At 47.8% G+C, this 14,153-nt stretch overlaps 5 protein-coding genes and 1 non-coding gene across 6 annotated transcripts; 3 read left to right on the forward strand and 3 right to left on the reverse strand.

Annotated features, from left to right (window-relative positions):
- Positions 1-223: 223 nt before the first annotated feature.
- On the reverse strand, positions 224-731 carry FOIG_11605 (uncharacterized protein; the record flags this gene model as incomplete). The annotated part of the gene is made up of 2 exons (XM_031212179.1): positions 224-580; positions 639-731. The coding sequence occupies 2 exons, from the start codon at positions 729-731 to the stop codon at positions 224-226; spliced, it is 450 nt and encodes a 149-aa protein (XP_031058156.1).
- A 2,591-nt stretch (positions 732-3,322) lies between these two features.
- Positions 3,323-5,200, forward strand: FOIG_11606 (uncharacterized protein; the record flags this gene model as incomplete). Its single annotated transcript, XM_031212180.1, has 3 exons — positions 3,323-3,663; positions 3,818-5,073; positions 5,193-5,200. The coding sequence occupies 3 exons, from the start codon at positions 3,323-3,325 to the stop codon at positions 5,198-5,200; spliced, it is 1,605 nt and encodes a 534-aa protein (XP_031058157.1).
- Positions 5,201-6,863: 1,663 nt separating this feature from the next.
- On the forward strand, positions 6,864-9,342 carry FOIG_11607 (uncharacterized protein). The gene has a single exon (XM_031212181.1). The coding sequence runs from the start codon at positions 6,963-6,965 to the stop codon at positions 9,189-9,191; it is 2,229 nt and encodes a 742-aa protein (XP_031058158.1). The 5' UTR covers positions 6,864-6,962; the 3' UTR covers positions 9,192-9,342.
- A 23-nt stretch (positions 9,343-9,365) lies between these two features.
- FOIG_11608 lies at positions 9,366-9,437 on the reverse strand. Its single transcript has one exon. It is a non-coding gene; the product is annotated as a tRNA-Gly (tRNA).
- Positions 9,438-9,942: 505 nt separating this feature from the next.
- Positions 9,943-12,385, forward strand: FOIG_11609 (uncharacterized protein; the record flags this gene model as incomplete). The annotated part of the gene is made up of 2 exons (XM_031212182.1): positions 9,943-10,068; positions 10,119-12,385. The coding sequence occupies 2 exons, from the start codon at positions 9,943-9,945 to the stop codon at positions 11,619-11,621; spliced, it is 1,629 nt and encodes a 542-aa protein (XP_031058159.1). The 3' UTR covers positions 11,622-12,385.
- On the reverse strand, positions 11,893-13,594 carry FOIG_11610 (uncharacterized protein; the record flags this gene model as incomplete). The annotated part of the gene is made up of 2 exons (XM_031212183.1): positions 11,893-13,038; positions 13,085-13,594. 2 exons carry the CDS (start codon positions 13,592-13,594, stop codon positions 11,893-11,895), a joined length of 1,656 nt encoding a protein of 551 aa, XP_031058160.1.
- Positions 13,595-14,153: the final 559 nt, after the last annotated feature.

Consider the following 14,153-nt stretch of genomic DNA (forward strand, 5'->3'; position numbering starts at 1 on the left):
CAAACTATGGTCCTTCCTGCGGGGCGCAAGAAAGCTTAGAACCTTAATCCTAAATGACAGAAAAGTCTTAGGTAAGTTTAGTGTAGTTTATCGGACCTTTAGACTAGTTATTTCTGTCATTCTGGTCCAAGATCTTAAGCCTTCTTAATCCCGGCCTGCCTCGCCAGTGAGAGCATACCAATGCTAGCCAACATAAAGACAGCAATGATCTGCTGTCAAAATACTAAAAGCCGCGAAACATGCTGGATGCAGTGAAACTTCCCTTCTTGTTCTTATGCTTGCTGTGAGAACGAGGCCCGGCCTGCGCGTCAATCTGGGCTTTAAGCTTGCGCTGTTCCTCAGCCAAGGTCTTGAGCTCGAGTTTTTCATCCTTCTCTATTCGAAGTCGGAGCTCTTCAAGACTAGCATTTTGCTTGGAGAGCAACTTGTAGTAATCGAAATAGCGAGACTTGTGCTGGATGATATATACTGCTTCATCCGCTATCAGCTTAGGAATCGCGTCAAGATGTGGGATGACTTTGGTTTGAGCCCAGCCTAGGAGGTAGTCACTCGCTGATAGGGAAAACGAGATTTCTCTCGACTGTATTTCGAGATATAATAAGTCGAAAGACGTTTGGTTTTTTGAAGCCCTTGTCAACCCTCTCAAGAGTCATGTAGACAGTACTCTGCTTAAGGGGATCGTAGGCGTTGAGGAAGTCAACAAGATAGGTCATGAGCATGCAGGCATGCATGGAGCTGAAGTCGAGAAATTTCCGGTAATCAGGCCTTATCGTCAAGAGACGCTTAACAGCTTCATGACCATCGTAAAAGAGAATTCTTTCCAGGGTGACGAAGGGTAGGATCTCGATCATCCACACGAAGTCCCCTTCAACCCAGAAATTGGCGATTTGTCCTCGGAACGGTTGATTCTAGGCATCGTGAAAGGTTGTTGTGGAAGTAACGGAATTCCAAAAGATAGTCTACTTGATTTGCTAGCAATTATCTCGTTATGATTGGGGAGCTTTTGGAAGTGATAGACTGTAAATGTTTTGATAGAGAGAAGAAGAACTGAAGGTCAAGGGAAATACAGGCATATTTATACTCCGGTTAAAACCGGCTAATGTAGACTACAGTCGTGAACGGTTAGACGGAGCTATTCATCGTGAACATATCCTATCATACAGTTGAACTATTGTGTTTGGTCAACTTGTTGAGGGTCACATGCCTCTTGGCCATCGTTCAGTCGGAGTTCGCCGGCCAAGTCACAGTTGCGTTGCAAAGATTGGCAGCTTCAGATCACTCAGACAAGTCACAAGTCGCTGTATCTGAAATAACGGATGCTTCGCCAGAATTGTACTCACCCGTCTGTTCGGAATTTAATCAAGCCCCGGCAGATCTTTCCCAGCTTTTGTAAGTCGCTGATGCTCAAGGATCTCGGGCGGGAGGTTGTTGTTGTCGAGGATGAGCGAGCGTGCAGGTTCGGGAGAAGATCGATAACGAGGGATATTTTCATTGGAGGGTCTTTCATACGGTCCAAATACGGAGCCCCTTTTTTTCATTCTTCAAAACATCTTCGTAGCCTGGCCAGTCCCTCGCTGTTAGTCGTGCTTACCTCAGATACATCTGCCTAAAGATGGCGCTAGGAGAAAAGAATGGAGGAGAGAGTTGGCGAGGTAATACAGCCACGATGAGGCAAATATGGATATATCAGTAAATAGAAATACCTTTAAGAGATTTAAGAAGTAAGTAAGTATTGCTAAGAAGCAATTTTGTTAGTATCTGGTGATAGGGTCAGGATAAAAGAGCAGGAGGGCTCGATTACGCGTACTCATAAGCGAGTAGCGAAAGGCATCATAACAGCAAATGGATCATCTTTTTGACTGTAGAAGCGCTTTTGTCGACAATAAGGTGTGTGAAGAAGTGCCGAGTGCGAGTTGACGAGGAGGGAGCATCTGCATAAAGGGAAGGTCGGTAAATGGAAGCAGGTCGGATTTGGGCCGTGGCGAAGAAGTGTTCAATATCAAGTATTAGGTTGTATTTCGGTAGGAAGCCTGTCAATTCACTGTTGAGTTTGTTGTGTGAGTGAAAAGATTTGAATCTTGCAATGAAAAATAAGAGAATGGCGTGGACAACGCTGAAACAGGCACAACGACACCGACACATTCAGCCGTCGACCGAGCAAGTTGGCGATTCTGAATAGTTTTGACGCGTCGGAAATTCTCAAGGTGAGTCCCGTGCAAGTCAATTCAGTGTCGGAGCCACAGCTGTTCATCGGAATTGGATTATTTGGGTGGCACGGGGAATCATCAACATTCTGAAAAGGGGATATGGCTTCTTCCCGTCAAGTCGCCGTAAGCTGTTGTCCTCAGTGATTAACAGGGAGAGAATACTCGTTGACATAAATACGACAGTGATTGACAATAGACTGCAGTGGCTATGGTTATGGTTACCTGAGGTAATGGACAGTGATGACCCATTACTTGTGGCTCTATCTAATTAAATGCTCGATTTATGGCCTATGTGGTAATATTTCTTATCATTATACTGGATAAGTAAACGCCATGTCGAGTCGAGAAGGTTCGCTAACTAGTCTTGCCTATTACCAGTTACTGACTTGAAACTAATTAGAAAACACAAAAGCAATTCAGGCCCTTCGTACTGGCCAGGGATCCATCATCTCGAGTGACCAACAAACCCCAGAAAGCTCGATGTTTGTTGTCCAGTGGATTGATAAACCAGCTGGAAACAGGAATTAAGCCAAGGTCCCGGAATGTGAGCTGAAGATATCCTGTTCTGCGCAATTAGACGAATATCTGCACAAAGAAGGAAAGGCTCAGTGATAGAAATGCAGGATTCGTGGTAACGGCATAAATAACATCACAAACCACAAGTTCAGACCAACCTCTATTATTAAGTGTTAAAATAGACAGGATATTGTAGTTTTAAGTGCATAAGCCAATATAAATAATCCTTTAATCTTATCATTTCTAGACTTTTTGAGTTTATATTTTTGAATTTTCTGTATTAGCCATTTATTTAATACTGACTCTGTAATATTAAATAACCTACCAGGAATATTATATATATACTTCTTTATTACCCAACTCTGATAATGCTGTAAGACGCTACATGGATACGTGTTGACTATTGCCTCGATGGTGTAACAGATAATTTCATCCTAAGAAACGCATCCAACACATCTGAGCCAAATTGTGTAACAAAACCAAGGCATAAGTTGAGCTGCAACCCCTCATCTACAACTCTGAGACCACGTTCCTCCCACCACTCTAGTCATTTTAGAGATTGTACTAAGGCAATACAACCCATTTTGTAGCCTCTCGAAATGGCCAATACTCTTTCCATCATAGGACCTTCGAGACTTTGTAGTGTCTGCGACCTGGCCCTGAAAAGCAATGTCCCAGGCACCTTCCAGCCGCATCATAAGAGCGGCGTTGAGCTGGAACAGGCTTCAGAAATTGGCTGTTACATTTGTGGCACGATCCGACATAGAAATACGTGGTCAAGAAGGTGTGGAGAGTGCCGTTCAAGCTCTTTTCACTCTGTCATAAACCTTTATAATGCCGGTTTCGAGGAGACTCTAGAAGGACTGGTCATTGGGAAAATGCCGAGTGGCTGTTGCTGGCTTTTCCAGCTTTGGAAGGAACCTGGTATTCCTCCCAGCCCGTATCGTGTGCAATCTTTAACTAAAACATTTAGATCCTGCTTCCAGTATTCTTTCTTACGTACCGCCTGTCTCACACCATGATTCAGATCTCATCAGACTTGCAACGAATTGGCTGGACTCATGTTGCCAAACTCACACAAACTGTCGAAATAGTGTCCCAGGTTACAAACCGACAAGATTAATCGAAATTATCGATGCCTTCCATGTCCGCCTTGTTCTGCCAGGAAGTCTTCCTGTTGAGTCAGTAAGCTATGTCGCATTTTCCCACTGCTGGGGAAAGGTTGAAGCGATTAAGCTTTTGCAAAGCAATCTAGGCCTATTTCATCGTGGCATTAAAACTCGACATCTTCCTAATTCCTACCAAGAGGCTGTTCAGCTATGTCTCCAGATGGGTCTCAAATACATTTGGATAGACTCTTTGTGCATTATTCAGGATTCTCTGGCTGACTGGACACAAGAAGCCAAGGACATGAAGCGGGTCTACGAGCATGCAATATTCAACCTGTGCTCTGCTACAGCGTCTGACAGCTCTGGAAACAGCTTTGTGGCCCGCCGTGCATACCTCCTCAAACCTCAGCGTTTGAGGATCCATGGCGAAGTCTTCCAGTTTGTCTGTGATGATTTGCTGCAGGATGACATCACATATTGCACCTTGCGTTCCCGGGCATGGGTCTATCAAGAATGGTATCTTTCCAAGCGCTCGCTAATCTTGGGCTCGCACCAGCTTTGGTGGCACTGTAAGGAACAACTCGCGTGTGAAATATGGCCACTTGGGACACCAAAGGCCAACCGGGGAATGTGGTGGAGGGAAGTGCAGATGCTCAAGGAGTCAGCACCAGCGGGAGACTCAAACAGTATGGACGCCTGGAGTCAGCGTGTTGAAGCATACATGAGGACCAAGTTGACCAGAGAAACTGACCGCATGGTTGCATTCTCAGGAATTGTCCAATCTTTTGGCCAGTCTTGGCAATTGACCCAAGATTATCTTGCCGGCCTTTGGCGATGTCACCTGCCAGCAGCACTCTTGTGGAAAGTTACATCTTCAGCACAGAGATCAACTACATATACTGCAGCATCATGGAGCTGGGCGTCTCTTGCTGGAGATTGTCTGGTTGATACAGACAAGGACATACTTCATGAACCGTGCTTCATCACTGTCGAGCAAATAATGCCCCTGCGTGTACCAGGACCAGAGGGATTCCCCACGGGGGGAGCAGTCACGCTCAGTGGTTATTTGTTTGAAGTTGTCTATCGATCTGTCGGGCTTTTCATGGGCAGAGGAGACTTCACGGTTCCCGGAGACCAAACGACAGGTGGTGAACTCTACCTTGATGAAGGATCAGAGAATGAGCTATTTGTCTCATACTTGGAGGCACCAGACCTCGATGATCTTGGTGGATGGCTGGAAGGTAAGGCCGTGCGGCTATCAATGCCACTCGAAGACGCAAAGGGTCGTTTCTATTTCTTATTGTTTCTTGATAGGGGAGACAAGTATCGTTTTCGTTTTCGAGGACTAACTTTGTATCAGCCTATTGATCAGTCAGGTTCCTTTTATCGTGTCGGATATATGAATTGGGGGGAGCTCCCAGGGGTCCTCAATACGGATGAACTCGCAGTCAATTGTGTTAAGAGCATGGTGAGGATCTTATGAAGCTTGAGTTATAAGGCTGCACTATCGGCGGCTTCTCGCAGGGATAAAGCGTTTGATGTGACATTTGACTTCTTTAGTAAGGGTTATGTTAAATAGTGCCACGACTCTTATTTCTCCAAGCTATTGTTTACCATTGGTTCATCTCGCCAGATGGTTTGGAACTCATACGACGAAACGGCATTAGAGCGTTAAAAACGTAAATGTACTTGCCAACTCCGCACTGACCAGATAAAGCCACCAGGATTTCGCCTACCCTAAAGACCACATTGCTAAGTATTTTCTTTTTTTGCTTTGAGTCTTTCGATGAGTCTGTGCATTGGAATTGTCCCAATGGGATAATTCTGACTTGAATATTTATCAAAATCTGCGCATATTCCTTTTGCATTCTCAAGACTTTGCGAACTGACTAATTATGGCTTGAGAATCGTTGTGCCAGTGGAGGAGGACTCCTTTCGCCAGCAACTCCACCTTCCATCGTCCCAAAACCAAGCCCCTGTTCCCGATCCTGCGAATCAGATTCTTTCTCCTGTCTATAACCCTGGATGGCCAAGAAATCTGCCCTATTGGCCCGCTTGCGGTCGATGGCAATGGATTAGCTCCCTTTGGCATGCTTTGCGATTCCCAAAACGATCGAAAGAAGTGACAACGACACTCAGGAGGGAAATCATGATCCCATTCTGCGGAAAAATTTGTCTTCTATGCAGGTAAGACGTTGGCAATCTCGGCAAAACCGTATATGGCGGTTTTCGCTAAGGAGCTAAACTGCATTCGCATCCAACCTGGTGGAGAATGAACATGGGTAAAGTCTTGGGAGTAAGCACAGCTGGGATGGCGAGCCTACTGCAACCTTGTGAGGCAACTTTATTTGGTCTCGATTGCAAGTGCGACTTGGTTTTTGCGAAGGTAGCACGAGGTGGATGACTGTTCGCGGCGATGACAGAGTGCATCTTGGTAATTTTGAGTTACTTCTGACCCCCTTTTCCAAGAATTCCTTGACTATGTATGTAAGCTTAAAAGCGACTGTTGCAACTTCAGCTTCAGTTACGTATCGAATCAGGCTGTGCTAGTGCTCTAGCTAGGTCTTAAGGTGTCTTGGCAGCCTGAAAGACAAGCTTCTGAGCCAGGGTTTCGTTACGGCCTCGACTCTGATAGGACACCCAAAGCCTCGTTTCAGTTAGCCATGGGAACTACCTGCACAAGGTTGCGATCGGTAATAGCCAGATCCCAGCATCCGCCAATTTGGCTATCCGCCACCAGCCTTATGGGGTCTCGATCAGACGATACCCAGCAAACCCGTCTCATCGGAGCGAATGCCCAGGTCGTTGTTCCCAGGAGGGCGTTGCAAAATACGAAGGCAGGTCTTTACCCAGAAGACGGCTCGGCTAGGCTTCCTCAACTGGGAGGTGTCACCGCAGATGGCTCTGGGCATTGGGGGCCAAAGACATTGACTATGCAGCTTATTCTTTAGCTGCAGTAGCTGACACCCTTTAATGAAAGCGAGGCAAGCGCAATTTCGCCACGTTTTCGTCCCATATAAGCACTTCCCGTCGAGACATCCTTGGATACGGCTCCCGACTGGACTTTCGTTCTCTTGGACAAACCTCGACCCAACCTGCGACCACCTCATCGAGTGGATATCAACACGCAATGGATGGTAAAATCGTCAACGATGGACAGGAGCGTAAAACGTATGCTTATTCTCCTGTCCAACACCAACAGGCTTTCCCAGAGCCGGTCGTGTCTCCGCAGCCTTCTTTAGGCCAGTTCCCTCCCCAGGCCGTCTCCCCCGAGTCAATCGCACGAGAGACATTCCCGCACCATTCACTATGGATAGATCCCCAGAGCCCAAATCTTCGAGATACTCCCGACTACGATAGGGCTCACGACAGTCACAGAGGTCTGATGGGCCAGGTGCCTGCTAATGACACACACTCGAAGGTTCCTGATGTACACGTCGTGAATCGATCTACTGCAGGTGCCTTGCCTGAGTCTGGACCTCTGATGTTGAGGATCATGAAGAGTCGATGGTCTATGATTGCTTGCCTGGTCCTTGGGGTCGCTGGCGCAGTCGGCCATCACTTTCTATACATGCATCTCGATGGCCAGGAAGCAAAACACCAACAATGGTGGATGCGACTGGGTCAATTAATCTCATTCATAGCCAACGCAAACTTCATACTAGCTGCCGTCATGGCACATCAGCAAGTCGCATGGCGAGCCGTAGGCCAGAAAGGATTCTCGATCCACGCTGTTGATGCCCTGTTCGGAGCTACCCACAACATCATCGAGCTTTTCAACAGGGAGGCATGGATCAAATCGTGGTTTGTGATGTTTCTTGCTGTATACATGTGGCTCAGCCCTCTTGTTGTCATTCTTTCATCAGCATCACTCTACGTCGTACCAGGCGAGAGGATAGAAGATACACTCTGCCCCTCAATCCGAACTTTGAACTTCAGCAACGAGGCAAAGGAGAGTTTCCAGACTCCGAAGAAAGCCGAGGGCGAAGTCATGAACGGTCGCTCACTTTCTGGCTACAACTGGACAGCCCCAGATGGAAACCTTGCCGAGGGAGCTGCGGAGGACGACGACATCTTCGAATACTATAACGTTCCTTCTTCTGCACTTGACCGCATTGCCGCTGGTGTGTTTTCAAGTGGACAGACAACCCAGAAAGCGAACATCTCGCTCGAGATCTGTGGAGATGGATGGGATTGTTCAACGACTGTCCATTTCGTCGGGCCTGGATATAAATGTGAAGAGCTTGCCAACGGGGTAGGATCCGAGATGAAGAGCTTCGGAGATGCTGAAGCGCCTTTCAACCTTAGCCAGCTTGTACCTGCCTCCAACTTCACCTACTTCGCAAACACCGATCTGGGAGAGTATATGCGTCCTCAGATGGACAATGTTTCTATTGGTGGAATTCCTTCCGAGGTCGATGGCCCGCCTTTTCCCAAGCATCTCGGTGTTTTTCGAACCGAACCTTCAATCTGGATTGGCTACGCCGCCGTGGACGATCACACCAAGGCTCATGCGATGGACAGCGAAGCCGATGGCTGGAACGACGATTACACTCCTATCATCTTTGCTTGCGATCATTGGGAGGTCAATTACACCGTCACCTTCAACTTTACCTCGGGATTTCAGAAGTACAACATTACCAACCGTGACTACAAGCGAAAGATTATCGATACTACCTGGAGCAGTTGGACCAATGAGTCCACGGATGGAACAGCTGATGGAAACGTTGCGGAGCCAGAGAAGAACTATGTCAGCCCGCGCAATGATTACGCTCGATACCGCCGCATAGCCGCCTACCATAGTCTCGGGCTCAGACTTCGTGAGAAGCTCTTCGGCAATGTCAAGGTCCAGGGATCCGTCTTAGCAGACGGAGCTATTACAACCACCAACCTCCTCGATAGACATGAGAGTCTTCCCGTCCACGACTTCCAGCAACAGGTCCGCCGCGTGTACGAAGACTTGATAATCTCACTCCTTTCTGATCCTCAGCTTCTTGTTGTAGCATGGGCTGCCGATGCATCCAAGCTGTCTGGTACCGGCATCGGAGGTGAAGACACCAAATACCAATGTGAACGCCGACGAAAAGCCAACTTCTTTGACTACGGTTGGCCTGTCCTTGTCGCTGTTTACGCCGTGTCATTCGTCGTCGCATCGATTGGTGTGTACTATGGCATCGATGCTATGTCAAGTGATGGTAACAACGCTCAACGTGTGATGACCTTCTCTGCTATTGCGGGAGCTACCAAGAAGGTTCCAGTGGATGAGGTTGAGAAGCGAGACACTAAGATCAGGTGCTTCCCTAATGATCAACGGCCAGGAGAACGGACATATGAGTTCAGGGCTGAGTTGGAAGGATAATTAGCTAGAGATATGTGGAGGAAAACATTAATAGCGTTCATTAAGATATCATCTGTACTATAATTCTAATTTCTTAATGTCATCTACTGTCGTTCCTAAAAAGAGAAAATGCTCCAGTTTTCAAGGAGTGGATAATCAAAAAGTGAAATCGTCTTTGAGACATTTTTGGAAGACTGCGACCGAGGGGAATCGAACCCCTCTCTAACGCTTGGAAGGCGTTAATGCTAACCACTACACCACGGTCGCTTATTAATGATAACCGTATTTGTCTTAGAGCTTATATCGACGAGACCGGAGAGTTCTGCCATTCAGCTTCGCAATATCCCAATTCCATGGAGGAATACCACTGTGTCTTATGCCAGCTTTGGACAGATTCAAGTCTTTTGTATCTATAGAACTCAACAGGGAACACATGCTACACAGTACCATTCTGAGTTTAGAAATCTTAAATAGCAGCTCCAATCACGGGAAGCAGATTGAGGCGAAGCTTTAACACAGTCTGCAAGCCCGAAACCCGTTGAGTCCACGGAATTCCGTTTACAAAAGAAGCTCAATGATAGGCTCCACCGCATGAGCTTCATCTTATCTTAGCATGCTGGGCAAACGATATTCCGCCACTAGTGAGAGGGGCAGCGTAAGCAAGAGCTTCTATTGCAATTTTCACAATCTCTTATTCGTGTTCTTGTTGAAATAAAGCTCTCGAGGCTATTCTTGTAGATAATCGCTGTTGAACGAATCTGAGCGATAAAAAATGGCTGGAACCAGTCCCGCGCTGAAATGGGGCGGCATCTTCCTCCTCACGTCCATTGGGTACTTTGTCTTTAAGCTTTACCAGCAGCGGGTCTTTTTTCGGCGATCGGTCAAAAAGTACAACCTTGTGAGTTAAATCAAGCATTCAGGTCTCATGCCCATCGCTAATGCATACAGCCAACACTACCTGGTCACTCATGGCTTCTAGGTAACCTCATCGCCGTGGGCAAAATCATGATGAAGTATCCGGAAGACGTCCACGGTCAATTGATGCCAGATTTCCTCGCTCGAGACTACCCTGAAATCGCGGAGCTGGGCATTTGTTACATCGATCTGTGGCCCATCTCATGGCCGATGTTGGCAGCCTTTCATCCTGATATCGCGGCGCAGTTTACTCAAGAAACGTCACGACCAAAGCATGAAATTATCAGATGTCAATTTCGACCGTTGACGGGGTTAAAAGATCTTGTTCTGTCCGAAGGAGCGTTCTGGAAGAAATGGCGAGCGACCTTCAATCCTGGTTTTTCGACGCAAAACATCACGGCCCTGGTTCCTGAGTTCATTGAAGAGGCATTGATTTGGAAGAAATACCTGCAAGAGATCGCTAAAGATGGACGTGTTGTCCCCCTTGAAGATTGTGTCATGAAGGCTACTTGCGATATCATCGGTCGTTCTGTCTTGGGTATAAGTCTGGGCATTCAAACAGGCGTTGACGACAAGATTTTCCCGACACTCAAAAGTGCCATCTCACTGCTTGTCACAGACTGGTCGCCACCTCAATGGAGTAGACTTCTAAATCCTTTCCGTCACTCTCGCCTCGCGTCTCTAAACCGTCAACTTCGCAGCCAACTCCAGCCACTGATAGAAGCTCAACTTCAAAATCACGAACGCAACGAGGGGCCGAAGACCGTGAATGGTCTCGCCATCAGAACGTATATGAAGGAATATGGCTCCGAAGGCACTTCAGGGAGCACTATTGACTCTGACTTTCTGGATGTCACAATTGAGAATCTGAAGATCTTCCTCTTCGCTGGCCATGACACCACGGCATCTACGCTCTGCTTTGCTTACAATTATCTTTACCAACATCCAGATGTCCTTGCCAAGTTGCGGCTGGAGCACGATGCAGTCTTGGGAACTGACCCATCTGATGCAACCAGAAGGATATCTGAAACCCCGACATTGCTCAATCAGCTCTCTTATACCACTGCGATCATAAAAGAGACTCTGAGATTAGAACCGCCAATTGGATCTTGCCGAGAAGGCTCTCCGACATTCTTCCTGAGACATCCTGAGACAGGGCAGCAGCTTCCAACAGACGGCTTCATCCTCTTCTCAGCAAGCAAGGCCATCCACAGAAATTCTAAGTTCTGGTCTGAGCCTGACAAGTTTATTCCGGAAAGATGGCTTGATCCTGTCGCTCATAAGAATGCGTTTCGTCCATTTGAGCTAGGTCCTCGGGGATGTATTGGTCAGGAATTGGCTTTGACAGAGTTGAGACTTCTTCTTGCTATGACCGTTAGGGAGCTTGAGATTGTGCCTGCATACAAGGAAAAGGACGAAGTTCTGTTGGGATATCAAGCTTATCAGGCACAAATGCCTGGAGAGCTGACAGCACATCCCAGTAAGGGTATGCCTGTCACGGTATGTCTTAGGAAGGCCGGAAATACCAAGGAATAGAATGGAGGTTCTGCGAAGCCAGTCTATGGGAGACCTGTGACTTGTGAAACGCAATGGCGGCGTTGGAGGTTGAGACATACTACAGCCAGTCCGCACGCGAAGCCATCGAGGTGGCATAAGCAGGAAAAATGACGAAAAGGCAACAGATCATATATTGATAAATCATCTGTCTTACTAACATCTCAGAGTTGGAGGATAGATTGCGTTGAGCCTCCATCCAAACGTGCTCAAGCCTCCAGGCGCCGATCAGCCCAACGGACTCGAGGGCGCTTCAGACCTGCACCACATCCTTCTTCAGCCCATAGTCGGCGATACCCATCCTAGATTGCATAATTTCCAACTCCTCCTGACCTGCATGGTCACCGAAGATCTCGTCCATCTGCTCCAACGTCTTCCCCTTAGTCTCTGGGACCAGGAAGAACGCCCAAACAGCCGCGAGGAAACACCAAGACCCGAAGAAGATATAAACGCCGAAACCGATACTCTCAATCATCGGCGGTGTTGCGACGCCCACAATGAAATTGAAGAGCCAGACTGTGGCTGTAGCAAGTGCTACTCCCTTGGACCTAGAGGCGTTGGGAAAGACTTCGGCGGGAAGAGCCCAGCCCAATGGAGCATAGGAGACTCCGTAGATGAGGATGAAGCAAAAGGCCATTGCCACGGCAGCCCAGCCTGCAGACGGATTGGAACTCCACTTGTCATTGAATACACCCACTAAAACTGCCATGATGCCCCATGCTGTGCCACCTCCAATGCCGCCCCAGATCGCTAGTGGCCGTCGTCCAACTTTGTCGATGATGAAAAAGCAAACCGTCACTGCAACAAGTTGTAACATATTGAAGACACCAGACATGATCAGAGACATTTCAGAGGATTGACCCAAGGACTGAAAGAGTGTAGGGGCATAGTAGATGAATGCGTTGATGCCTGAAAGCTGCTGGAAGAAGGCCACTCCAACGGCGATGGAAGTTCGATGCCAGGACTTCTTCTGGAAAAGATCCTTCCAGCCAAGAATCTCAAGCTTGAGGCCGCTGACGCCTGGGTGTCGCTTCTCTTGCATGATCTTCTGCAGTGCCACTTCGTTGAGGATACCGATATGTTCTTTCTCAACGCGAGGGTCGGTTCTGGGGAGTCGACGTAGCTTTTCTAAGCTCTGCAGCGCATCGTCTGATCGGTCAACAAGGGCAAGCCATCGTGGTGAGTAGGGAAAGAAGTGGATGCCGATACCGAGAATAGTGCTGCAGACCATCTGAAGACCAAACGGGAGTCGGAAAGAGAGGTCGCCGGGAAGATGGCGGGTAGCATAGGTGATCCAGAAAGATACGACCACGCCTAGAACACATGAGACAGACTCGAGGACAAGCAGCGTTCCTCTCAGGTTGGGCGGTGCGATTTCTGAGATGTAGATTGGTGCACCCTATTCTGTTAGTCATTATAATAAGACAAAGACCGCATCTGCATACCATTGCAAGCGTCCCAACGCCAATACCGCCTATAGTTCTTCCAGCCACCAGAAGGCCGTAGGAGTTAGCTGCAGTCTGCATGATAGCGCCAATGTTGAAGATGACAACAACGATTGAAAGAGCCTTTTTGCGTGAGATTTTGTCGGCGAGCGTAGGCATGAAGAGGCATCCGATGAAAGCCCCGAGCTCTAGCATGCCAGTCATGAAGCCTTTGCCAAACGCAGTCTCAGTGCGAGGGAATGCCTCATGAAACTGGCTCATCACGTTGACGATGGAGATGACTCCTTGGTCGTAACCGAAGGAGAAGCCTCCCATGGATGCTAAGAAGGCAGCGCCGAAGATGTAGGGCGATTGAACGACACCGCGAATGCCACCTTTTCCATATGAGATCTCCTCGTCTAGAAAAACGATGGGAGCATTGTTTGATGAGGCAGAGGGATCTTCAATGTTCTCGACTTGTGGGTAATCCTTGGGAGGATATCCACTAGGAGAAGGGCTCTCAGCAGACATTGTGCGAGCTCTGGAGCCAGTGATGTTGAGTAATGAGGCCGGTCAAGGACAAAGATGATGATTGATGCGATGAGAATAAGAAAGGCGAATTAAAAGAACAGCAGAGGGCATGATGATGTTATATAGCCACCTGCACCACCATCGTAGCTGCGAGTCATGGAAAGTAACAAATCATGAAACGTTTTCGTTCCCCGCGGGGAAATCGTCTGGGGAAGACCAAGGCGTTGGAGCTAAAGTGTCGGGATTTATCTGGAATGATGGTGCGTTGCCTATTTGGGGGAATTCATTCCGCGGGTTTCAACTTTGTGGCTTCCCCAATTTTAGGCCAAGCCACTAGCATCACGACTTGAAGGCATGAATCCGATCTCAACCAATGGGAAGCAGTACATTATCACTCTACAGTGGAATTGGTACTAAAAGCGGACAACATTTCCGGATACCGTAGTTGGGGTATTGGCCCTCGAAGCTGATGGTATCTGGAAGAACCCATGGCACAAGGCCAGGCCCAATCATCTACTGGCAAACAAAAATATTATGTTGTTCTAGAACCATGTGCAGT

This window comes from Fusarium odoratissimum (genome assembly GCF_000260195.1).
Source record: "Fusarium odoratissimum NRRL 54006 unplaced genomic scaffold supercont1.22, whole genome shotgun sequence".
Lineage (NCBI taxonomy): Eukaryota > Fungi > Ascomycota > Sordariomycetes > Hypocreales > Nectriaceae > Fusarium > Fusarium odoratissimum.